A 27,963-nucleotide genomic window follows, 5' to 3' on the forward strand; every position below is an offset into this window, starting at 1 on the left:
CCAAGAGTACCAGGATGTTGTACTACATCAGCTCCTATTTCGGAGTATGCATCGATGCATGCTGCGCCAGCCAAACTTCCCCACAATCCTTTGTGCAGCGGAAGTTCTTCTTCTTCTAATGTTTTATGGCGGTTGGCAAACAACTTTTTGTGCATTACCGCCACCTACTGGAGTTACGTCACACTGACTGAGCTGCGTGTATAATCCACGCTCACCTCCATGACGCCGTGAACACGTCAATAATTATGATAAAAACACTGACAGAAATATGCACGTTATTATACTGTTAAGAATGAGACTGCATGTAAGTATCATCACATCAGTTTATTAGAAACAACAACATACATTACAATATAACAGCAATTTGTTTATTTGATTGTCTGTTCCAATTTTGTAAATGCTTAGTCTGAATTTTTTGTATAATGTACTGTTTGTTATTGCCAGACTTTGTTTATTGAATAAAAAAAAATAAAAAAAAATGTGGCGCTGCGGACGTCGGCGGAAGTGAGCAAGAGGTCGGAGTTCAGGAAGCTCATGTGACGACAGATGTAGTGTGTCCCAATAGTATGCATTTTGCATGCATGCTACACACTACAATCCATACTTTGTGAGGGCAGCGGCAGTACATACTACAAGAAAGAAGTACAAGTATGGGTATTGGAACGCAGCCCTACTAATAGTCTATCCTGGCTCAAGAAGCATGATGTCTAGGTCCATGCTGGACATCCTGCCTATACTGTAGGTAGACCTATAGTCTATCCTGGCTCAAAAAGTATGATGTCTACGTCCATTCCTGAAAGATGCGCAGTCCTGCAGCATTCCACTCAGGCACACAAGCTTGTTGCCAGATACTGTATGCATGTGACTGGTCTTAAACGCTCACTTGCATGAACTTGTTCATATCGCACCTCTAGGCTTTTGATCTCATACGACCGTGAAATAATGTGTCTTTGTACATGTATGTTCTAGGCTACTGGTTACTAGGCTACTGCTTTTGGAAGGATTTTGTAAAATTCACTTATTTTTTTGATTGGTCAGGATTTTCTCCAAGTCACAAAGCAAGATAGCAGCTCCATAGCCTAATGAGTCAAGACCAAAAACAAGGCTTGCTAGGTGCTTACCGGCAGCAATTCAATTAACTTTTATGAGCTGAATTGTTGTTGGTGTCATTATTTAGACTGGAAATAATGTCAATGTCCCTTAATAGTGTTAGTGTCGGCTGACAATACTGTATGCTGCCCTCAGCTCCTACTTCTGACTTCCAAAGTTTGAGGCTAATAAAAGCCACTTTCAGAGGTGCACTGTCCTGTGACTGTCCCTGCACGGGGGCATGTATGAATGTGTACAGAGATCGAGAAGGAAATTCTGTAACACCAATTTCACCACCAAGGGCTTGAATGAGTCAAATTGAAAGACTATGGGACGGTTGCCACCTGTCCACAGCTGCCCACCTCAGAGCCCTCCTCGTCTGTCCCTTGCACCATATATCCAGTGTTGCCAGATTGGGCGGTTTTTCCAGTAATTTGCTGGGACTGTCTGAAAAGGGCTATGCATTCTGTACCATCACAATGCTGGCTTCATGGGCTTTATCATATCGCAATGAATTAAGGACTCGGTCACAAAGGTAGATTTGAGTGATGTTGATAATAGTAGCCTAGTCTATGACAGAGCAGTGACAGGCTGAAGAGGCCAAATGTTGCCTCACTTTAAGCATCAGAACTGTCTTCAGAGCATTTGGCCTATATTAAAAGATATTAAAGAGTATCTTGCTAACTCAGGTATCAGTGGGATATTTTCAACATCAACATCAATTGAAGTATTAATCACCCCTATATACCTATATACACACACACACACACACACACACACACACACACACACACACGCTACGCAGGCTCGCATACGCAGCTCACATCATGGAATGCTCGAGTGACGTCACTCAGCGCACAATTCTCCCACTTGGGTCTCGATGTCATTAATCTCGCTGGCCAGACTCCTCTCTCTTCAGCCTCCTCTCCCTTCCATCCGAGGAGTCTGGCGCTGCAGGTCTCCATAAGCGTGATAAACCCTCCCCTGCTCTACTCTGCTCTCCCATTGGAGCGACTGTTTCGGTGGCAGCCGGATGTCCGCTCCTGGCTTATTACAAACTCTGACTCTGACCATGTCAATCAGAGCGGCTTCCGCTCCGTCCTCCCTGTGTGTCGCTGTAAATAGTGCCCTGCCGCCGCAGTGAAAACAACAACGCTAGCTAGCAAGCTAACGGCAGAAACCTACAGGCTAGCTCGTTGCTACACGCTTGGATTGTTGGAAACTATTTTCCAAGGACACTGCCGCTAAGCGCCGCCCATCGCAATCCCACTATGGAGACAGACTCCTCGGACAGAAGGGAGAGGAGGCTGGCCGGCGAGACTACGATGTAGACATGATGGCATCACAATTGCTTGATTTACATCACTGATGATGTCATAGACATTGTGACATCATCAGTGACATCACACAATGTGGGACAAAAATTGAAACACAGAGCCCACCCATTTAGACCACTTTGGTGGGCTGTTCATGTTCATGTGCGCTGCCGCTGAAGCTGAAGTTCGACAATATTCCGACGGTACATGAAGGCACCAGTACTAGTTTTCTTCCAGAACCAAATAATGGATTTCAGAAAAACGCTGTCACCTTACCTAACGCTAAATACATGAATATGATCTACAAGTATAGTGAAAAACGTGATTATATTTGAATAATGTAAAATCACACTAGACTTCAGAATGTGGTAGCTACACCGAATCTACAAATTAAAATTATGTATTTGATCAGACCTTAAAATCAGATTGACGATATAATCGATCACCGGTGGGAGAAGAACACGCAGCACGTCCAGTGTAGCATTAGCGGGGATGATTTTACCAACCTCCAGATAACTGGAACCTACAGCGACATGACAGACTACGCGGAGGAACAGAGAAACGAACTGGAGGCTATAGAGTCTATCTACCCAGACTCTTTCACAGGTCCGAATCTGATGCGTTTTAACGTTAGCTGCTAGCTGGCTAATGTTTGCTGAATGGCTAGCTAGCTATGCTAACGCTAACTCCAGGATCAAGCTTGTCTGCCTGCTTGGTCAGGCAGCTAACACGTTAACGCTATTCATGATAGATCAACATCTGTAGTCAGCTGCGGCAATTATACAATAATAACCACTAGCACAATAAACAGAATTATTTCAGTGACATTTCAACTTTTGATTTGCTATCTTTTTATTCCCACAATTTTAACGTTATTCCACCAAAAATCCTGTAGTGGTCCCTGGAGAAGTGGGACTACTCTTCATTCTGTCAGCATTTTGCGGGGGGAAAGTTAGAGTTTTGAGATTAAAGTCAGAATTCTCATATTCAAGTAAAAAGTGACGATGTCACTGATGATATTATTGATGGTGTACCAGAATGTTAATGTCTCGGGTCCCTAGATTTTTCTGACGTCAAAGTAGGGTCACGAGACAAAAAAGGTTGGGAACCCCTGCGTCAGATCATGTTACTAAGCCATGTGTGTTCCCCCCCCAGTGCTCTCAGAGGAGCCCACCAGCTTCACTATCACTGTAACATCAGATGCAGGAGAAAACGATGAAAGTAAGTATTGATGTGCGTAATTGAAAATCATACCAATTGCATAGACTCAGATGCAATTAAAGTATGGGGCCTGGGAGCATCAACGCGAGACTCATTCTTCCTTCAGAGTCTCGGATGCGTGGTCCCCTCAGCCACTGCCCTGACACTCCCAAATAGTGCGTAGTTTCCAATACAGAGCACTTTTTCACATGGCAGAGCCAATGCTCAAAATTGTAAGCTGCACTACACCCTCCCAACCACTGAGCACCGAACCGATACATCCGGGGCTGTGGAGCACCTAAAAACTTTGGCACTGGCATGTGAAAAAGGGCTCGGTATTGGAAACTACGCACTATTTGGGAGTGCCAGGGCACCGGCATCTTGGATAACAACATTGGCTCGGAGGTAGGTACAGTTTTATTGTGATTGATACCATGTATATCACGTGCAGCCACTTAGCAGGCGGTGCAGTGGCTGAGGGGACCACGCATCCGAGACTCTGAAGGAAGAATGACTGAAGAGTCTCGCGTTGAGGCTAGGGGCCGGGATGACCATGCCACAAACTCATTTGATTGGTCGCTGCAACTGCTTCTTTTGCAGCAAGTAAAAAAGATGTGGTAGGGTTAGTCAGGGTTTTCTTATTTAACCACGACCATACCCAAACCAAATTGTTGTACTTGCCTAACCCTAATGTTTTAAAATAAGAAAAATTCTCGAATCGAACCCCAGTCGTCAGATAGGAAGGAAAGCACATTACCCATTAAGCCATCAAGCCCAAGCACAAACAGAACAGAACTTTTTTCACCTCTAACCATAATCTTAACCACATTTTTTTTTCTTGCCGCACACTTTCAGGAAGAAGCAGTTATGGCGACCAATCAAATGAGTTTGTGGCGTGGTCATCCCGGGCAAAGTGATATCGCTTCACGCTGTTATTGTAACAGACTGTATACCAGAGACAATTTACTGAAACGTCTGTGTGTATAATATCTGCGTTTCAGTTTGCTGCTGTAATGCAGTACTAGCTGACATAAGGATCTCCTCCCAAACTCCTCTATGAAACTCAGTGTTGCTGCTGGCAGAGTGGTTAAGCTGTGTGCTTTGCAATCAGAAGTTCTGTGGTTTGAATCCACCTCAGGGTTTTAGCAATCTATGTCCCAGGCCGCAGCTTTGACGTCAGGTCTGGTACCATGCAAATACATATGAACTACAGTTGAATAGATTCACTTCAGTTTACAAGATTCAAGATTCAAGATTTTTATTGTCACTCCATGGTACAAGTATCACGTGTGAAATTCTTGTGCTGTGGACTCCGTTTACGACATAGTACAAATAGGCAACAAGCAATGAGCAATAGGCAATAAGAAATAGGCATCAATAAGCAATACTAAGCAGCAATAGGCAATGAGGCAGAATAGCGTCCGGTACCAAGTAAATAAATATTTTTTATTCATTTTAATTTAACCTTTATTTAACCGGGAAGTCACATTGAGGTTGAAACCTCTTTTGCAAGTGAGACCTAGCCAAGACAGCGTCGGCAATATGAACTACAGTTGAATAGATTCCCTACAATTTACAGGTCCGGTACCAAGTAACTACATATGAACGCAAACTTTTTATTGTATATCTATCGGTATTAAGTAGGGTTTGTGCGATGTCATGAAAATACCCATTGTGATTGTTTTACAGTGAAACATCGTTTTGGACGATGGCATCGTCGTGGGTGGGGGGAATAATTAATTATTTATTAGGTCGCTGCGTTGCTGTAATTCCATTTGGCTAGCCGCTGCAATGCGTTCACATTAACAACACAGGACAGCTGAGCTCTATGATACCAGCGGGCTTTGATAGCCTCTGCTCTGTGCTACAGCACAGAGCCAGGCAACTGAAGTGGGCAGTGGCTGTCACTACCAGCAATTTGAACGGCGCCAAACAAATAACGTTAACGTTACAGAACCTCACCAACAACGTGTGTGTGTTGTATTTAACTAGCTGGCAGAAAACGGACTGAATTACTGGCTGATATAACGTTAGATTCGCGTGGGCTTTTGAACCTAGAGAGAGTTTAGGAGAAATGGCTAGAGAAACGCAGCTGCTGTATCTAGTATGGAGCGACTCCAACTTTCACTTTGGAAACAGGCGAGTTAAATTCACAGTTGAAGACTCCACACGCTGGGGACGCCCCGGCGACATTAAACAATCGCACCCAGTTCAGAGAAGCAGTGGAGCGGAGGAGGGGGAGTGGAGGCTTTCCTGAACTGAACTGGGCGCGCTTGTTTAATGCCGCCGGCGCGTCCCCCGCGTGTCACGGTAAGTGGACTTGGCCTTTTTTATTATTAAAACGGCCCAATTTTAATTCCAATGATGTAGAAGGCTCAGAGGTCGATGGGGGGTCGGCCCACCACGATGGTTGATGCCATCGTCCATCGTGCCAACCCTAGTATTAAGAATTAAGGGTTACCCTGCATTCTGAAGGTTTAATTTAATTTTAAAAGGTTTAAAAATATCCTGAGACCCATCACACATCTCATCTGTTTTATAGAGAGGAACTGGCTGAGTCCTCCCTCCTTAGAGCCTAGATCCACATTTTTCTTTTCAACGGCTTCCTTGTTTTGCTCGAGAGTACAAAAAAACTTTAATTTTTTACATTTGTTGTGTGCGCAGCCCACCACACAACAGCTTTTAGCTATGTTTAATTCAAGGAAAATCCTCCCGTCCCTGCTACAAATACCAGTGTTGGTGAATTGGAATATAGCTGGCTGTGAAAGAGGCCATATATGCATTAACATTTTTTTTTAACGTTTTCTGCCATCAGATTGCAATCAGATTGTACTTAACCACATTAGCCTGATTCCATTTACACCTGGCGTTAACATGCGTTTTCTGCCATCAGATTGCAATCTGATGGCAGAAATGGGTGTCCTCTCAATCCGCATAAAGTTGCTGTATCCAGATTGAGAGGTGTTATAGAATGGAATTTCACCATTCCTCATCCGCAATATGATAATTATAACAGCTTATATGAACCAAATGAAACCAAAAGCCAGAAAGATGTCTTATAAAAGTATATTTAAAACCATAACATTCTCCTATAAACTGCATTATAGGAGTGACTGAATCTCAATGTACCATCTGATCAATGTACAGAGTCCAAATATTCAGTGATGATTGACAGTTGACATGGATTACTTCTAGAGAGAGAGGAGGAAAAGAGGGGGGAGAGGAATGTGTGAATAGTTTGGAGTGTGCATCGCTGCAGTCTAACAGTGAAAACACACCGCACGCGTCTCCTGCACGTAAACTGTGCGGCGCGACCATTTGCGACCTTGTGCGCAGCCAGTTTTCATTAGGACACCATGTTAACAGATCTGTCAGTCCACACCGAATTGCGCGCAGCGCACAGCGCGCCGCTCAGCTCAGGGCAGCTCAGCTCAGCCTGGAGTTCTATTTTCCTGCGCGGCCGTCTGCGCCCGTGAGCGACTCTGTCAAGCTGAACAGATCAGATAAGGGCAGACAGGAACTCTGAAACCGGACATTCGTCAAATAAAACCAATTTCAAAGTAAAACAATGTTTATTTACGTTGTTGATTGCCCCTTTGGAAGTGTGAAAAGAGAGAAAGAGCAGTGGGAGAGGGGGAGCGGCTTCTAGGGGCTCGTTGCCTGCGTAGCAACAAGTAGAGAGCTAGGACTCGCCTTCTCTCTACAACAGCACCAGCACGCACTGGGAAAACGGGAGGAGAACAGACAAATATGATGCAATTGCATTTTATAACGAAGGTAGCCATTAACTGTTATCCCAAACATATTACTTTAGATATTCATGTCGTCATTTACTTGGCCATGATAACGAAGACAGGAGATCTGGGGCAAAATATATAGTGGACGAGCAGAGCGCGCAAAGTGAGCTGCACTCTCTGTGTGGACACTTTTAAGAGACTTCTGCGCGGAGGTGCCTTGCACGGCGCATGCGCGCAAGTTTCGCGTCCGGTATGTCCCCAGCGTAACTGGGAGACTGTTATCAGCAAGCGTTCCTGTCTCATGGTCATTGTCATGCTGAGTTTCTGAAGGCCAGAGCAAAGGGAAGAAATCTCCTATGTCTGTCTGTCCAAATATGCATTTGTGAGATATCTTATGACTAATAACTCATAGCATTAATTATGTGTATGCAATTATAGCTTATAACTTATTGATTAGGAAATGCGCATGGAACTTATATTTTCTACCACAAGAGGACACATTGCATTTACACTTGTGTTCAGTGTGTACACAATGCAACCCTGACCACCTCTGGAGGTGGTTTGGCCGATCAGATTGCAATCCTTCTTCAATGCGTTTTGGGGGTGTTTACACCTGTACTTTCAAGTGATAAAACACAATGTGATGGCAGAAAAGGCATGTTAACGCCAGGTGTAAATGGCCTCATAGTGTTCAGTGTCTGACCTCAAGGACCTTGGGATTACATCTTTTTGCTCAGCACAAGTGGCAAGTTTGCAGCTTCTTCTGTTTTCTTCATGCAGCAGTGGAAGCCACACTAAAGTTCACCTACGTGGAGAAATACCCAGACGAGCCTCCACTGTGGGAGATCTACTCCCAAGAGAATCTGGAGGACACATACTCAGGGGACATCCTCACCTTACTGCAGCAACAGGTCTGTCCCTCTGGACTATGTCAATTTCTTTGTCAGTCCCCAGTCTCTATCGTCTATTCTATGCCCTCTTTTGAAGACGGATCATCTCGGATTGAAGCTGTCAATAGCCAATCTTCTGTGCGGATATTCAGTATTTGTCAATCTGAGCATTTATGAGTCAAAAAAGTTGACAGACACAGTGCATAATAATGGATTAATTGTACAATAAATCTGTAATCAATCAATCTGTAGGCAGAAGAGAACCTGGGTATGGTGATGATTTTCACCCTTGTGACAGCCGTCCAGGAGAAACTGAACGAAATCGTCGACCACATCAAAAACAGACGAGAAGAAGAGAAGCGGCGGAAAGAGGAGGAGGCTGAGGAAGCTGAGAAGGTAATGAACAGGGAAGCTAGGTTTAGTTAGCACTCTACTGCATATCTGAACATTCTTTCTATATAGAATAGGTAGGAACCAGTCCACCAGCTGTTCTCATGTGTACCATTTAACAGCTTGTTAAAGGGATACGCAAACTTTTTGGGAGTTTCGCCCATTTGCCATGTCGCCCATACAGTATCGCAAGATACACAATAACTTTACCGTCACTCTCTGTACAGTATACAGTGAGCTACAGTATCCACAGTGAATTGGAGGAAACTGTACAGCCGTTCAAAGTCACCAAAAACACACATTAAACAGCAACATAAACTCAAATGTACATTGGGTTACTCGTATACTCACCGCGCAATGAAATAAAAATCCATAGTTACGTGAAACGTCATTTTTGTAGTAAATTCACACACCGAGAACTAAACAAAGATGAACTCAAGTTACTTCCTTGTTTGCCTATACACAGGCGCATGCACTGTATGCAGCGCTTCATGCAAACAAGGAAGTAACTTCAGCCATAATCTGTTAGTTCTGTTACTCTTTGTCTGTTTGAGGCGCAGTGGCGGGTTAGGGTTAGAAAGTAGATTAGAAAGTAGTTCCGGCTATTTACCTTAAAAGAAAAGAGCGTTTCTTGGTATTTTTGATTAATATTTCATCTCGTGGTGAGTACCCGAGTCACAACATGTACATAGAGCTTTTTGGCGCTGTTAGAAATGTGTGTTTTTGGTGACTTTGAACGGCTGTACTGTTTCCTCCAGTACTAACTAACTGGACGACTGTAGCTCACTGTATACTGAGCAGAGAGTGATGGTAAAGCTATTGTGTATCTTGGTTATATATGAGCGATATGGCAAATGGGCGAAACTCCCAAAAACTTGGCGTATCCCTTTAATGAGAGAGGTCAGAGGTGAAAAGCCAGACTTTCAAGCGAACAGAAAGGCCACAAATGCTGTGATGCTGCATTCAAGAACAAGTGGGGAACTTCCCACTTCCCAATAGGAATAATCCAATTGACGGGCCCTCTAACTTGTAATTCCTAGTCAGAAATGTGGGACTCTTCTCTGAGCGCCGCGGTCCCCTGACATAAATGACACCAAATTCCAATCATGGAAGTTTGAAACCCTCATTAGTGTTTTGCTTGCACCTGTGTTTACCCTGCCTTTTAGACACAACATGGCCACCGTGAAAAGGGTCTATACCAGGGGTGGGCAATTTATTTTTGCTGAGGGCCATACTGACTTACATCAAGTAAGTGAAGGGCCACACATTGGAGATTATACCTGCCAAGTGCCAACACTCTGATCTCCTGATATAATAGTGATAAAAATCCAATGGCTGTAGCAGATGAGATTTATGAACATAATTGTGCCTTTTATTGAGTTTTGGGGGGTCGTTTTGTTTTTCTTTTAGTCCGACCCTGTGGCGACATTTTGCCCCAGGGCCGCAAGAAATAACTGTAGAACTAGGGATGCACCGATATGAAAATTTTGGCCGATGCCAATAACCGATATTAACATTGCTGTTATGGCCGATAACCGATATTTACCGATGTCGATATGATCTGTATAAAACCACATTTTTATGATCATCACATTTTGTACGTACTGAAAAAGACATGTTAACACTGAATTTGAAAAAGTTATGCATTTCTTTATTTGCAAAGCCTTTGGAAAAGCCCATAAATCATAGATTTACTGCATTATTTCATATCAATGTGAAGAATTTGGCTGATAATGATAACCGATATTAACATTGCAACATCTGACCGATATGTTAGAAAATGACTAACATCGGCCGATACCGATATGATTGCCGATATATCGTGCATCCCTATGTAGAACAGTCATTTCTGGAACATTTGGACACTTATTCAGCGGGTATCTGGCATGTTGCGTTCAGGTGCACTGTTTTTTTTTGCAATTCTATCGCAGGCCACACAGGGGGTGCTGTATTTTGCCCATGTGTGGTCTATACACACACTCCCTGGCTGCAGTTCAGCCTGCAAGCTGCATGTGCCGATGATGCCAGCTGGTAGCCATGTGTGGCTCTGTTTATTTTTTATTATTTGTTTGAGAACTGATGACAGATTCAGTATGAACAAAGGACAGATAAAGAAAGTTGTGTCTGTCCCATAGTCCACCACTGCTCTCGTCTCGAAATTAACACTGGGGTTACTATAGTCAATGAAGTTCCTCACAAGTACATTTGTGTGTGTGTGTGTGTGTGTGTGTGTGTGTGTGTGTGTGTGAGTGTGTGACAGGTGGCTTTTCAAGGCACAGTGGTCACCATTGAAAACTTCCTGACATGGAAAGCCATATTTGAGCTGGACATGGCTGAGATAAGGAGCAAGAGACAGAAAGAGGAGGAGCAGGCGGGAAAAAATAAGCTCACCGGTAAGCCTCGTGACCGGGGGGGGGGGGGGGGGGGGGGGTAAAGGGATACGGCAACTTCTTGTGAGGTTCATCCATTTGCCGTATCGCCCATACATAACCAAGATACACAATACCTTTACCATCACTCCCCTTGTAGTATACAGTGAGCTGCAGTTGTCCAGTTAGTTAGTATCACCATGAATTGGAGGAAACAGTACAGCCGTTCAAAGTCACCAAAAACACATTTCTAACGGTGCCAAAAAGCTCTATGTACATGTTGTGACTTGGGTACTCACCACCAGATAAAATATGAATCCAAAATGCAGAGAAACACTTTTTTTTTTTTAAGGTAAATAGATAGCCGGAACTACTTTCTAAACATGGCCGCCAGGCGTACAGTGCATGCCCTGGTACAGCGGAAACGCTGTGTACAGGCTAGGGATGGGCATCAATAATCGAAAATCGATAATTGATCGTTAAGGAATCAATTGGATCATGCGGAATCTTTATCGATTAAGAAAAAATCAAATAGGCCCTAAATGTGCTGAAAGAATGGATTTCACTACGTGGTTGCAACCAGGTGAGGGCGCAATCTAACTAGTTTTAGGAGACAGAAAAGTCAACACTTAGGTGGGTGGGGCTACGGTGAATCAGCACTCAGTCAGCACCCAGCAGCCACTGATGCAGAAAGACAGCAAAGCAGAGTTTTGTTTGGGACCATTTCGAGTTAAAAGACGACTTTGCTCACTGCAAGCACTGTGATGCCGTTTATAAGCACTGTGATGCCGTTTATAAGCACTGTGATGCCGTTTATAAGCACTGATGCCGTTTATAAGCACTGTGATGCCCTTTATAAGCACTGTGAAGTGATGCCGTTTATAAGCACTGATGCCGTTTATAAGCACTGTGATGCCGTTTATAAGCACTGATGCCATTTATAAGCACTGTGATGCCATTTATAAGCACTGATAAGCACTGTGATGCCGTTTATAAGCACTGTGATGCCGTTTATAAGCACTGTGATGCCATTTATAAGCACTGATAAGCACTGTGATGCTGTTTATAAGCACTATGATGCTGTTCATAAGCACTGTGATGCCGTGTAGTAGTACAACACGGCCACGACGCCAGTGATCCACCACTTGAACAGCGTACATCCAAGCCTAGTTAATGTCCACAACGTACATTCGCGTCTCGTCCCTGAACAACAATCGGTCACTTTGTTTATGAGTGCACACTAGTCACCGCCTTCATATGTGAGTCACTGTTATTTGTTTTATGAGGCTCTAAGTTCAATAGGCATGAGGCTCTAAGTTCAATAGGCATACATTCATACATTCAGGTGGTGTCTCTTCAATATTAGACGCGTGGTCAATGTGTCGGCATGGGGGAAATCCTCCCGTCCCCATTCAGCAGTTAGCATTTAGCTGCTAGCCCAGCCCAAGCAGACACGATGATGGATTTAACACACGCAGTAAACGCACATCTGAACAAACGTCTATGTACTAGGGGTCGACCGATTATCGGTTTGGCCGATATTCAGCATTTTGCCGATTATCTGTATCCGCATTTTCATTGGCTGTTTGCCGATATAATAAATTAATTAAAAAATGCGCTACTTTGGCTCAGAATGCAGCTCTAACAGCCTGTGTGTTTCTCTGTGTTGCTGCTCTGTGTTGCTGCTGTAGCAAATGTCCTGCCCACAGCGCTATCTGATTGGTGAGTAATAGCCTATCAGAGGGCTTCTCAGATGAAATCCGAGCTGCCTTCATTCAGCAGTGCACAGCCAGTGTCTGTGCTGTGTGGGTCTGTGCAGCGGACTGACTGACAGTCCGCAGCAGGCTGCCAAGCTTGCAATAAAGTGAATAAACAACATACGGTAGTTATCTAGGCTAACATTGCATAAACACCACAATCTTCTGATCTATCATTGTTATTAGTAGATGATTCGTATGAAGCGCTCCCTGGCTGCATGGCATGCAGTGCAAAGTAAGCGTGGAGATATGGTAGGTTTGATAGAAGCGTGAGTTGAAATCCGCCGAATGCACTTTGTTGCAGTGATAAGTGACCATCTGTCCCGCTTTGTGCAGGACTGCACCGCATTTTCATCACTTTTCACGCGTCCCGCAAATTGAGTCCTGCATTTGCGCGAGACCGAGGCAGATATAGAGGGAGAGAGAGATAAAGAGAGGGAGAGAGAGAGACGAGAGAGCACAGGGCACACGGCTTGCACAAAGTGGCCTGCTCTTAATGTCACTTAACGATCTGCAGCTGTGAGAGAGAGAGAGATGAGACTGGGAGAGAGCACACGGCTCTGCTCTGACACTACTGTCTGCAGCCATGAGTAGGCATGCAAATATAGGCTACTTAACCATAAAATAGGATACCAACAGCATAAAGCTCTCCAATGCTGTTTTAGCACTATTGAAGACAGCCTCAAATATTTCTCAACAGCATCCTGTCTTTGAGATGTCATTTGCAGATATTTAGTCTCTACACTGCTGCTACAAAGGACATTTATAAATTCCATAAGCTGCTCTTCTTAATGTTTTGTTCAAATGAACCTGTAATGTAGCCTACTACAGTTACAGTATGGTTCTACTTCAGTATAAGCTATATAGTAGGCTACATTGTTCTACTAGAAAAGTCTGTCTAACTTTATATGGTTGGAAACATGTCGTCTTTCATATCTGAACAGAAGCCATGAATCCCATCCCATATCAGCAACCTGTCCTGTTTTATTGGAGCCTACACACTGTAGTCAGATGTGTTGCTTTCTTACTGTATTTACCGGTTTGATTTGTGGCTGTGTGAACACAAACCAACCAAGGCACAAATGCAACAATTGTATAAATTAAGCCCCTGAATCCAACCAAAGCCAAACGACCTAGAGGTGTGAATACACCCTTGTCTCCACAGCTGTGTCTTGATGTTCCCAAGTCTCCACTAGAGTGAGCATACACATGGAAATGGAAACAGGTTATAGGTTGTGACACACACACACACAGATCAACACTTTAATGTGAATATTTTCAATTAATATTGCAGTTGGATAAACTGAGGAAAATGCATTTCCACAACGAGTTGTGTTGTTTAAAATTTTGACACCAAGATTTTTATTTTTACTGCAAATGTATATCGGTTCCAAATATCGGCTATCAGTCATTTTGATTACGATAATCGATATTGGTATCGGCCCTGAAAAAATGATATCGGTCGACCCCTACTATGTATGTACCTGCTCTAGAATCCCCAATCCTGTAGTGTAGAGCCGCAGCACTGTCCATTGGTAGAGCTGGGTATTGGTTCAAATTTCAAGAATCGATTCGATTCCGATTCACAAGGTTGCGAATCGATTAATTTCGATTCGATTCGATTCGATTCCGATTCGATCAATTTTCAATATTGATTTGGTTAGTGATACCAAAACGTGGTTTTTGAGCTGTACCCTGAATTACATGACTGTCCAGTTATGCCAGGATCAGACTACACGATATTTTTTGTCGTTCACGATGTCACCATGTCAGACGAGGCCATCATACTGCCATAAATTCATGACATGTCTTGGTCGGGAGACTGGCCACACTACAAGTGTATTCTCACTTAACACCGACAGAGCATCGTATGCCACCGTCATCACGTCGTCTGCTGTCGTCAGCGAGTTCACAGGTCGTCGGGGAGGCGGACCTGTGAACGAAATCTCCCAGCATGCATTGAGGCCACTACATTGACAAGAAATAGCAACCAAATCAGCCTAAATAGGCTAAAGTGGTAGATAGAAATAATGTTTATGTTAGCACAAAATGCAATTGTAGAACATTTCAATATTGGGCAAAATAAAACATTGAAATCCAAACACAACCCTATGTGAAACATGTATGTAATCCAGGTGCTATATATATCCCTTGCAGAATTAACGTTATTTGGATGAGTGACAGGCTCTACTGTGATGCACTGTGATGTCCGCTCCAGCCTCCAACTTACTTCATGTGCACGCCCACTATTTTCTTGCCAGCTGCTGCGAGACGAGAAGGAAGAGAAACGAACATGCAGCCGACTCTGCTGAGCTCATGTTATTTGTAGTGAGCAATGCCCATTGCCCAGGCGTTTAAACGCAAATTAAAACACCCTGGCCTTTTTATCTATTTTATTCTTTTGAGCGGAGCGGAGCGGTGAGTGCGAGCGGGTGAAATCTGTATCGAGCGGGGAGCGGTCTCCCCAGGACCTGATACCTGTCTTCCGGGGTGTCACACTAGGCGAAACCATGTCCAAAAGACTGACATGCCAGTCTTTTCGTCAGGGCGTCGTGAGGCGTCCTAGACGTCCCGACTGGTCCCGACGCTGGTCTTTGATTATGTCACACTACAAGAGGTGAAGACGGCCGATCGTCGTCCCCGACGGTCATATTCGGGCCCGACGCTGAAAATCTGTCGCGCACGACCAAATCGGTCTAATATCGGGCTGAATTCGTGTAGTCTGAACCAGGCATTATGTAACACAGGGGTTTCCAACCAGCCAAGTAGATACATGGGGAAAAAAAGTTGCAGACCTGTTGTCAATTTTAATGGTTTTAGTTACACATATATTTACTCACCAGGTGGTGACAAAGGGTAAATAACAGCCTTTTCATCTGTCAATAAAGACACTTTCACAATTATGCACAGTGATTTGATTTCAGCCTATATAATTTCTAAAAGTAGATATTAATGATCAAACATTTCCATTCATGTAGCCTACAGTATTTATGTTTTTGTTTCAACTACAAACATAATTAAACATCAACTTGAAACTATGTTTCAACTACCACACACAGCACAATATTTTAGCCTGTTTAGTAAAAAAAAAAAAGAAGAAAAAAAAATCGATCTCTGGACATATGAATCGATAATCGAGGATTAAAATGAAAATCGATTAAAAATCGTAGAATCGATTTTTTGAACCCAGCCCTATCCATTGGTGTCTTTAGTATTTTCTGCCATAGGCATTTTGTAAAAAAAAAAAAAGTATTATTATTATTATTATCGATAATCGATAATTTTCACGAATTTCGATTATGGAGATTTATTCAAAATGCCCATCCCTAGTACAGGCGAACAAGGAAGTAACTCAGCGTGGGGATTTACTACGAAAATGACGTTTCACGTAACTATGGATTATTATTTAATCGCGTGGTGAGTACCCGAGTCACAACATGTACATAGAGCTTTTTGGCGCTGTTTGAAATGTGAGTTTTTGGTGATGTAAAGGCATAGTGTATTATACTGTATGGAGAGTGACGTAAAGTCATAGTGTATTATACTGTATGGAGAGTGACGTAAAGGCATAGTGTATTATACTGTATGGAGAGTGACGTAAAGTCATACTGTATTATACTGTATGGAGTAGGGATGTTCATTTTGAAAATTTTCCAAAATCGATAATCGGTGAGAATTAACGATCAATTATCGATTATCGATTTTATTAATACTTAGAAAATTTTCAATATTTTCATTTTTTTTTTTTTTTTTTTTTTAACAAAATGAATGCCTATGGCAGAAAATACGAAAGACAACGTGTTCTCCTCAATGAACTCTTTATTTCAATGTGTCTCCTCTCCAACACTGCTGTCCCCGGCGCATGCCGGTGTGAATTTCTCATGTTTAAAACAGTTTTGTTGGCACAAAGGCCCGTGCCCAGCCAGAAAACTAGAGACTATATGAAGCTCCACCTCACGTTAGTCGGCTGTGCAATGGAGTGGGGCGAGGAGGAACGAATTCCACCCAAACCTAGTCCAAAAAAATCGATCCAAATGCCACAGGATCGATTCCAATCCTTAACGATCGATTATCGATTTTCGATAATTGATGAACATCCCTAGTATGGAGAGTGACGTAAAGGCATAGTGTATTATACTGTATGGAGAGTGACGTAAAGGCATAGTGTATTATACTGTATGGAGAGTGACGTAAAGGCATAGTGTATTATACTGTATGGAGAGTGACGTAAAGGCATAGTGTATTATACTGTATGGAGAGTGACGTAAAGGCATAGTGTATTATACTGTATGGAGAGTGACGTAAAGGCATAGTGTATTATACTGTATGGAGAGTGACGTAAAGGCATAGTGTATTATACTGTATGGAGAGTGACGTAAAGGCATAGTGTATTATACTGTATGGAGAGTGACGTAAAGGCATAGTGTATTATACTGTATGGAGAGTGACGTAAAGGCATAGTGTATTATACTGTATGGAGAGTGACGTAAAGGCATAGTGTATTATACTGTATGGAGAGTGACGTAAAGGCATAGTGTATTATACTGTATGGAGAGTGACGGTAAAGGCATAGTGTATTATACTGTATGGAGAGTGACGTAAAGGCATAGTGTATTATACTGTATGGAGAGTGACGGTAAAGGCATAGTGTATTATACTGTATGGAGAGTGACGTAAAGTCATAGTGTATTATACTGTATGGACAGTGACGGTAAAGGCATAGTGTATTATACTGTATGGAGAGTGACGTAAAGGCATAGTGTATTATACTGTATGGAGAGTGACGGTAAAGGCATAGTGTATTATACTGTATGGAGAGTGACGTAAAGGCATAGTGTATTATACTGTATGGAGAGTGATGTAAAGGCATAGTGTATTATACTGTATGGAGAGTGACGTAAAGGCATAGTGTATTATACTGTATGGAGAGTGACGGTAAAGGCATAGTGTATTATACTGTATGGAGAGTGACGTAAAGGCATAGTGTATTATACTGTATGGAGAGTGACGTAAAGGCATAGTGTATTATACTGTATGGAGAGTGACGTAAAGGCATAGTGTATTATACTGTATGGAGAGTGACGTAAAGGCATAGTGTATTATACTGTATGGAGAGTGACGTAAAGGCATAGTGTATTATACTGTATGGAGAGTGACGTAAAGGCATAGTGTATTATACTGTATGGAGAGTGACGTAAAGGCATAGTGTATTATACTGTATGGAGAGTGACGTAAAGGCATAGTGTATTATACTGTATGGAGAGTGCCGTAAAGGCATAGTGTATTATACTGTATGGAGAGTGACGGTAAAGGCATAGTGTATTATACTGTATGGAGAGTGACGTAAAGTCATAGTGTATTATACTGTATGGAGAGTGACGTTAAAGGCATAGTGTATTATACTGTATGGAGAGTGACGTAAAGTCATAGTGTATTATACTGTATGGAGAGTGACGTAAAGGCATAGTGTATTATACTGTATGGAGAGTGACGTAAAGGCATAGTGTATTATACTGTATGGAGAGTGACGTAAAGGCATAGTGTATTATACTGTATGGAAAGTGACGTAAAGGCATAGTGTATTATACTGTATGGAGAGTGACGTAAAGTCATAGTGTATTATTCACCTTATTCACCACGCCCACTTTTTCTCTCTTCCGCGTTCAACGCAAACGTATTTGTTCTTCCGGTTCAGCGCTAGTTGCCTTCTGTGGCTAATATTAGCCACTAGTTAGTTATGTTATATGGCAGTAAAATGCCACTGAATGACCAAATTGATAATAACTTTTAACCATTTCGAGTAACACTGTTTCCATACGGATCACCAGCGTTAGTTTGTTGTTTATAACGTGGCTATATTCATAACGTTTCTATCTCGGATGCGTTATTTCGAATCGCACATAGGTTACGCTAGTGGGTTTCAGGACGCAACAGCCTCGACTCCACTAACGTCATCTTAAGAGCACAATATTCCTGGAATGCAAGTTTAACTAAACAGTTACATATCCTCTGCATTCTACATAAAATTAAGATATTACGGGTTGTTTTATTTTGTATGTTACATACGTATTGGCCAAGATATGTTAGTTTATGGCGGAGTAATTCTGCCAGTTTAGATGCGGAGTGTGCGCGGCCATTTTGCCTGCGGGGTTTTTGGCAAGTCAAAACGGAAATACTATTACGGAATGACGTAATGCGGAAGCGTCCATGTGTGGGCAAAGAATAAGGTGAATACTGTATGGAGAGCAGACAATTGTCCAAGTCCCTCTGATCCGAGTCCCAAGCGAGTCTCAAGTCAATTGGTCCCGAGTCTCAAGCAAGTCCCAAGTCTTTCCTTTTGTCGGCAAGTCAAGTCAAGTCACAATGTTATTTCAAGTCAAGTCTCGAGTCGAGTCATAGGTTATGTCAAGTCAAGTCGAGTCAAAGATTGTCAATTCAAGTCCCTCACAAGTCGAGTCGAGTCACAGCTTATGTCAAGTCGAGTCACAGGTTAGAAAAAATGACAAGGCACGTCCTCCAGTAAAATATAAAAAGCCTATAAGGTTACTAATCACGTGTGTGCTGGGTGTGCCCAATGTGTGCCTCACACCTGATTAATCACTTAACCATAGCTGCGCCCAGTCTTTAGGCTGCGGACGTGCGCGTTCACGTGAATACGTGCTTGTTGCCAAGCAACACACTTCTCTCAGACGAGCTCGAGACAGCTGACAGACAGCTCCAACTCAGCTCAAACTTATAGAGTTGTATTCAAAGCTTAGAAACGTTCTCACAGCTCAATTTAACAGCGCCAACACAAACACACAGAAACAAGATGCATGGAATTTGATCACAAGTGCAATCAGTACTGAATGAATGCGATGGCAGACTGCGCACTGCGGGCAGTTGACGAAGTCAGGAAGAAATGGAAAGATCTTCCGACGCATCAGCTTTTAAAAACCCACCGACGAGCGGAGGTCCTGCGCCCAAAACGTCTATTTACAGCACATATCAATCGATATTTTTGGAGAAGATTCCGGCCGCATCACAGGACTGAACGGCACTGACAGCACAGTGCTGTCAGTCCCGACAGCGCAGATCAAGATGAGACAGCTGTCAGTAACCTTGGGTGTAACTTTTACGCCTGCTCCATACCAGACGTAAAAGTTACACCCAGGCGCAGCGCATACAGGGGTTAAGACTACATGGTGCACTAGTCATAAAATTAAGTTAGTCGTAACTTTGAGTTCTACGTCGGACGTATTACACCTAGGCGTATGCCCAGCTGGTGCACTCGGCTCCTGATCTTGTCACAAGTTGAGTCGAGTTTCGAGTCATTGTCTTCCAAGTCCGAGTCGAGTTTCGAGTCATTTTCTTCCAAGTCCGAGTCGAGTTACAAGTATTTACCTTCCAAGTCCGAGTCGAGTCGGAAGTCGTCAAATTTGCGACTCGAGTCGACTCGAGTCTGAGTCCCTATGACTCGAGTCCAATTGTCTGATGGAGAGTGACGTAAAGGCATAGTGTATTATACTGTATGGAGAGTGACGTAAAGGCATAGTGTATTACACTGTATGGAGAGTGACGTAAAGGCATAGTGTATTATACTGTATGGAGAGTGACGTAAAGGCATAGTGTATTATACTGTATGGAGAGTGACGGTAAAGGCATAGTGTATTATACTGTATGGAGAGTGACGTAAAGGCATAGTGTATTATACTGTATGGAGAGTGACGTAAAGGCATAGTGTATTATACTGTATGGAGAGTGACGTAAAGGCATAGTGTATTATACTGTATGGAGAGTGACGTAAAGGCATAGTGTATTATACTGTATGGAGAGTGATGTAAAGGCATAGTGTATTATACTGTATGGAGAGTGACGGTAAAGGCATAGTGTATTATACTGTATGGAGAGTGATGTAAAGGCATAGTGTATTATACTGTATGGAGAGTGACGGTAAAGGCATAGTGTATTATACTGTATGGAGAGTGATGTAAAGGCATAGTGTATTATACTGTATGGAGAGTGACGTAAAGGCATAGTGTATTATACTGTATGGAGAGTGACGTAAAGGCATAGTGTATTATACTGTATGGAGAGTGATGTAAAGGCATAGTGTATTATACTGTATGGAGAGTGACGGTAAAGGCATAGTGTATTATACTGTATGGAGAGTGACGTAAAGGCATAGTGTATTATACTGTATGGAGAGTGACGGTAAAGGCATAGTGTATTATACTGTATGGAGAGTGACGTAAAGGCATAGTGTATTATACTGTATGGAGAGTGACGTAAAGGCATAGTGTATTATACTGTATGGAGAGTGACGTAAAGTCATAGTGTATTATACTGTATGGAGAGTGACGTAAAGGCATAGTGTATTATACTGTATGGAGAGGGACGGTAAAGGCATAGTGTATTATACTGTATGGAGAGTGATGTAAAGGCATAGTGTATTATACTGTATGGAGAGTGACGGTAAAGGCATTGTGTATTATACTGTATGGAGAGTGACATAAAGGCATAGTGTATTATACTGTATGGAGAGTGACGGTAAAGGCATAGTGTATTATACTGTATGGAGAGTGACGTAAAGGCATAGTGTATTATACTGTATGGAGAGTGACGGTAAAGGCATTGTGTATTATACTGTATGGAGAGTGACGTAAAGGCATAGTGTATTATACTGTATGGAGAGTGACGGTAAAGGCATAGTGTATTATACTGTATGTAGAGTGACGTAAAGGCATAGTGTATTATACTGTATGGAGAGTGACGTAAAGTCATAGTGTATTATACTGTATGGAGAATGACGTAAAGGCATAGTGTATTATACTGTATGGAGAGTGATGTAAAGGCATAGTGTATTATACTGTATGGAGAGTGACGTAAAGGCATAGTGTATTATACTGTATGGAGAGTGACGGTAAAGGCATAGTGTATTATACTGTATGGAGAGTGACGTAAAGGCATAGTGTATTATACTGTATGGAGAGTGATGTAAAGTCATAGTGTATTATACTGTATGGAGAGTGACGTAAAGGCATAGTGTATTATACTGTATGGAGAGTGACGTAAAGGCATAGTGTATTATACTGTATGGAGAGTGATGTAAAGGCATAGTGTATTATACTGTATGGAGAGTGACGTAAAGGCATAGTGTATTATACTGTATGGAGAGTGACGGTAAAGGCATAGTGTATTATACTGTATGGAGAGTGACGTAAAGGCATAGTGTATTATACTGTATGGAGAGTGACGGTAAAGGCATAGTGTATTATACTGTATGGAGAGTGACGTAAAGGCATAGTGTATTATACTGTATGGAGAGTGACGGTAAAGGCATAGTGTATTATACTGTATGGAGAGTGACGTAAAGGCATAGTGTATTATACTGTATGGAGAGTGATGTAAAGGCATAGTGTATTATACTGTATGGAGAGTGACATAAAGGCATAGTGTATTATACTGTATGGAGAGTGACGGTAAAGGCATAGTGTATTATACTGTATGGAGAGTGACGGTAAAGGCATAGTGTATTATACTGTGTGGAGAGTGACGGTAAAGGCATAGTGTATTATACTGTATGGAGAGTGATGTAAAGGCATAGTGTATTATACTGTATGGAGAGTGACATAAAGGCATAGTGTATTATACTGTATGGAGAGTGACGGTAAAGGCATAGTGTATTATACTGTATGGAGAGTGACGGTAAAGGCATAGTGTATTATACTGTGTGGAGAGTGACGTAAAGGCATAGTGTATTATACTGTATGGAGAGTGATGTAAAGGCATAGTGTATTATACTGTATGGAGAGTGACATAAAGGCATAGTGTATTATACTGTATGGAGAGTGACGGTAAAGGCATAGTGTATTATACTGTATGGAGAGTGACGGTAAAGGCATAGTGTATTATACTGTGTGGAGAGTGACGGTAAAGGCATAGTGTATTATACTGTGTGGAGAGTGACGGTAAAGGCATAGTGTATTATACTGTATGGAGAGTGACGGTAAAGGCATAGTGTATTATACTGTGTGGAGAGTGACGGTAAAGGCATAGTGTATTATACTGTGTGGAGAGTGACGGTAAAGGCATAGTGTATTATACTGTGTGGAGAGTGACGGTAAAGGCATAGTGTATTATACTGTATGGAGAGTGACGGTAAAGGCATAGTGTATTATACTGTGTGGAGAGTGACGGTAAAGGCATAGTGTATTATACTGTGTGGAGAGTGACGGTAAAGGCATAGTGTATTATACTGTGTGGAGAGTGACGGTAAAGGCATAGTGTATTATACTGTATGGAGAGTGATGTAAAGGCATAGTGTATTATACTGTATGGAGAGTGACGGTAAAGGCATAGTGTATTATACTGTGTGGAGAGTGACGGTAAAGGCATAGTGTATTATACTGTGTGGAGAGTGACGGTAAAGGCATAGTGTATTATACTGTGTGGAGAGTGACGGTAAAGGCATAGTGTATTATACTGTATGGAGAGTGACGGTAAAGGCATAGTGTATTATACTGTATGGAGAGTGATGGTAAAGGCATAGTGTATTATACTGTGTGGAGAGTGACGGTAAAGGCATAGTGTATTATACTGTATGGAGAGTGACGTAAAGGCATAGTGTATTATACTGTATGGAGAGTGACGGTAAAGGCATAGTGTATTATACTGTATGGAGAGTGACGGTAAAGGCATAGTGTATTATACTGTGTGGAGAGTGACGGTAAAGGCATAGTGTATTATACTGTGTGGAGAGTGACGGTAAAGGCATAGTGTATTATACTGTATGGAGAGTGACGGTAAAGGCATAGTGTATTATACTGTGTGGAGAGTGACGGTAAAGGCATAGTGTATTATACTGTATGGAGAGTGACGGTAAAGCCATAGTGTATTATAATGTGTGGAGAGTGACGGTAAAGGCATAGTGTATCTTGGTTATGTGTGGGCGATATGGCAGATGGGCAAATCTCCCCAAAAATTGGCATATCCCTTAACTGTGGAAGGTTGGAACTGAAGGAAACCTCTTTCTCTCGCAGGTAAACAGCTGTTTGAGACAGACCACAACCTCGACACGTCGGACATTCAGTTCCTTGAAGACGGTAAAGTTCTCCCTGTGTGTCTGTTTCTGTGTGTCTGTTTCTGTGTGGCCTTTATAAGCCAGATTTAGAGCATTAGATCTCATTTAAATGAAGAGCAGAGTAACACCACCTCATAAGCATGACATACAATACACATCCCACACTAAGATTCACACAACAGGCCAAGCTTATTTCCACATAATGCACAGATGAATCAAGCTTATTTCCACATAATGCACAGATGAATCAAGCTTATTTCCACATAATGCACAGATGAATCAAGCTTATTTCCACATAATGCACAGATGAATCAAGCTTATTTCCACATAATGCACAGATGAATCAATAGCGAACAACAAACATCCAGTCCACAACCAAAAGCCATCCTGCCTGCCGCAAGTCTAAGGCCATGTTTAGTCTAAGGCCATGTTTAGACTAAGGCCATGTTTAGACGACAACCGTCTCTGCATGAAACGGCAAACTAGCGTTGCGTGCTCACCTTTTATTTCACATTTATACACAGCTGTTGTGATAACGATTTGCGTGCAGACTGTCAGGCTGACTGAAGCCGCAAAAGCGCCAAGTGAGCCAGAATAACATTGAAACTTCTGGCTAAAACCTTCACAATAATGGTAATTAAATAAACTAATAGTCTTATTGATGCATGTTGCAACGTTTTTTTGTGTGTGATCCGAAATAAACAGAAGACACAGACAACTAAAGTAAATTTTAAACAGGTAGTGAGTCGATGACCCTGATTTTTATTTACCCAGTTATAAAATGCAGCTTTTATTTTGAAGGTAAAAATGCCTAGCTTCCCCTATTCTGTCTGTTTCTAGCGGGCTTGATTTATCTTTGTAATTAAAGTTTAAATTAATTTTCCATGCGATAGAGTGACACAGAAGTCACAATGGTAGCCTAATAAACTGCTCCAGATTGGATTACCGAATAAAAACCCAGTAAAGCAACATAAAAAAGACCTGAGCACAATTGGGACTTCACTTGAGGAAATGCATCGCAGACAGTGAGTTGTCTTCAATTATTCAATGCGGGAGACTGATTAATAGGCTATGTGCGACGTTAGCTGGCACTTAACGCAGATTGTGTTTTTAGCAAATCGTTATCACGTTTGTTGAATGTCAATGCGACTCATTGTGCCTGTGCCATAAGGCTCTATAGTATTGGACTAGTTCAATGCTCCTATTGCCTACCATTGTCTTCCATGGTGAAGGGGGGCTGTGTCATCACCTGAATTGCGTTTCTCCACTTTACAAGGCAACAATAAGGGGCAGCGTTATCAAGAATTCCACTCTGGGACCGTTTAAATTTTTTTGCGTTTTCACCCCCCAATTACGCCGTCAACCGTGTAAAAGGTCCGTTTTATGCGGGGAGCGTCGCTGTGTAGACAGGGCCTAAATCAACATCATCACATTCTTTATTCATGTTCAGCAGCACCCAAGACAGAGACAGGCAGGCTGTGCAGAGCAGCACACACCACACAGACAAGACAGAGACAGGCAGGATGCAGAGCAGCACACACCACACAGACAAGACAGAGACAGGCAGGATGCAGAGCAGCACACAACAGACAAGACAGAGACAGACAGGATGCAGAGCAGCACACACCACACAGACAAGACAGAGACAGGCAGGGTGCAGAGCAGCACACACCACACAGACAAGACAGAGACAGGCAGGATGCAGAGCAGCACACACCACACAGACAAGACAGAGACAGGCAGGATGCAGAGCAGCACACACCACACAGACAAGACAGAGACAGGCAGGCTGTGCAGAGCAGCACACACCACACAGACAAGACAGAGACAGGCAGGATGCAGAGCAGCACACACCACACAGACAAGACAGAGACAGGCAGGCTGTGCAGAGCAGCACACACCACACAGACAAGACAGAGAGAGACAGGATGCAGAGCAGCACACACCACACAGACAAGACAGAGACAGACAGGATGCAGAGCAGCACACAACACACAGACAAGACAGAGACAGACAGGATGCAGAGCAGCACACACCACACAGACAAGACAGAGACAGACAGGATGCAGAGCAGCACACACCACACAGACAAGACAGAGACAGACAAGATGCAGAGCAGCACACACCACACAGACAAGATAGAGACAGACAGGATGCAGAGCAGCACACAACACACAGGCAAGACAGAGACAGACAGGATGCAGAGCAGCACACACCACACAGACAAGACAGAGACAGACAGGATGCAGAGCAGCACACACCACACAGACAAGACAGAGACAGACAGGCTGTGCAGAGCAGCACACACCACACAGACAGGACAGAGAGAGGCAGGAGGTGCAGAGCAGCACACACCACACAGACAGGACAGAGAGAGGCAGGGGGTGCAGAGCAGCACACACCACACAGACAAGACAGAGACAGACAGGGGGTGCAGAGCAGCACACACCACACAGACAGGACAGAGACAGGCAGGAGGTGCAGAGCAGCACACACCACACAGACAAGACAGAGACAGACAGGCTGTGCAGAGCAGCACACACCACACAGACAGGACAGAGAGAGGCAGGAGGTGCAGAGCAGCACACACCACACAGACAGGACAGAGAGAGGCAGGGGGTGCAGAGCAGCACACACCACACAGACAAGACAGAGACAGACAGGGGGTGCAGAGCAGCACACACCACACAGACAAGACAGAGACAGACAGGGGGTGCAGAGCAGCACACACCACACAGACAAGACAGAGACAGACAGGGGGTGCAGAGCAGCACACACCACACAGACAAGACAGAGACAGGCAGGGTGTGCAGAGCGACACACACCACACAGACAGGACAGAGACATGGGGGGGGGGGGGGTGCAGAGCAGCACACACCACACAGGCCCCTTCGGGGCTTGAATCAATAATAATAATAATAATAATAATAATAATAAATAAATGAATAGAAAATCAGCTGCGATATTACGGTCTTTCAGAGGCTGTGGCGGGCTCATTCTTAAAGCTAGATGATGATACTTATAGCATATGAAACTAGAAGACCTAATGAATACATTGTTATCAACCACGTCAACCTAGCTTGTCGGGGGGTGGGGGGGGGGCTAAATACTGCTCCAAATTTTGGCAACATTTTGGCGATGGAAAAACTGGCATGGCCATTTTCAAAGGGGTTCCTTGACCTCACCTCAAGATACAGTATCTAAATGAGAATGGGTTCTATGGGTAGGGTTAGGGCTACGCACCTTGAGTTGCATGCACTTTCTATTAGAAAACTGCCTGTTTATTTTTTACAATCCACTCTAAACATGTATTGAAATTGTATTTATTGAAAAAACATTTTAGAATGTAAATTGTCTAATAATACGTTAAAGTGATAATCTCAAAGATTTTCATGTAAATAAATGTCTGTTAAATCACTATCTATCACCAACTGAGTTAACACAGTGGGGATTGAGTCTATGGCCCATTGATGGAAGCCTTTGCATTTTCAGTATTGCAGCATTTATTATGCACCACTGTTTATATCTCACCTGCAATTACCATTCATCGCCATAGGTGTGGCCAAAGAGAACAAAACTGAAATCTTGGAGATTATAACTTTAATGTAATGTAATTTCACATAACCTCAACATTTATTTTTGGCCCACGGCCCTCCATCCAGATGACTTGTTAGCCCTTCATAGGAAAGAATTTGGGCACCTCTGATCTAGAGATGTGCCCAGATGTGCTTCTAATAGAAAGCCACTGTTCCCCCTGCAGCTGGAAACAGCGTTGAAGTGGACGAGTCGCTGTTCCAGGACATCGACGACCTGGACTTGGACGAGGACGACCCAGACTTTGACCCTTTAGAGATGGGCAGTGATGAGGACTGAAGCCGGGAGCAGGACGGACGGGACGGTACCCGCTCACCTCTGGATCAGAACCTGACCACTGGACCGGTCCACACGGAAGAAAAACCAACCGTCGCCTTTATTTTTTAAAGACTCTAAAACAGTGGTTGGGGTGTGAATCTTCGTGAAACCCAGTCTAAGGGAATGTATACACCCAATGGTTATTAATTTCTACCCCAATGCAAATTAAATGCCACAGATTTTTGTTCACCATGGCTCTATTGCTGATTTGATGTGTTGCAGGACATGAAATTGGATACCA

The 27,963-nt window shown here is 43.0% G+C and overlaps 1 protein-coding gene across 1 annotated transcript; it reads left to right on the forward strand.

The window, feature by feature from the left end:
* The first annotated feature begins 2,856 nt into the window (after nt 1-2,856).
* Nucleotides 2,857-27,916, forward strand: rwdd1 (RWD domain containing 1). Its single transcript, XM_083636662.1, has 7 exons — nt 2,857-3,011; nt 3,561-3,626; nt 8,123-8,253; nt 8,485-8,628; nt 10,883-11,015; nt 23,770-23,832; nt 27,571-27,916. The coding sequence occupies exons 1-7, from the start codon at nt 2,939-2,941 to the stop codon at nt 27,681-27,683; spliced, it is 723 nt and encodes a 240-aa protein (XP_083492788.1). The 5' UTR covers nt 2,857-2,938; the 3' UTR covers nt 27,684-27,916.
* The last annotated feature ends 47 nt before the right edge of the window (nt 27,917-27,963 follow it).

The sequence above is a fragment of the Poromitra crassiceps genome (assembly GCF_964638095.1).
Source record: "Poromitra crassiceps genome assembly, chromosome: 1".
Lineage (NCBI taxonomy): Eukaryota > Metazoa > Chordata > Actinopteri > Beryciformes > Melamphaidae > Poromitra > Poromitra crassiceps.

What these genes read in the sequence shown, in the direction of transcription:
- rwdd1 (XM_083636662.1), top strand. Translation starts at nt 2,939, where the DNA reads ATGACAGACTACGCGGAGGAACAGAGAAACGAACTGGAGGCTATAGAG. An exon ending in TCACCTTACTGCAGCAACAG is followed by an intron (nt 8,254 to 8,484) that starts GTCTGTCCCTCT and finishes ATCAATCTGTAG; the next exon opens with GCAGAAGAGAACCTGGGTAT. An exon ending in GGGAAAAAATAAGCTCACCG is followed by an intron (nt 11,016 to 23,769) that starts GTAAGCCTCGTG and finishes TTTCTCTCGCAG; the next exon opens with GTAAACAGCTGTTTGAGACA.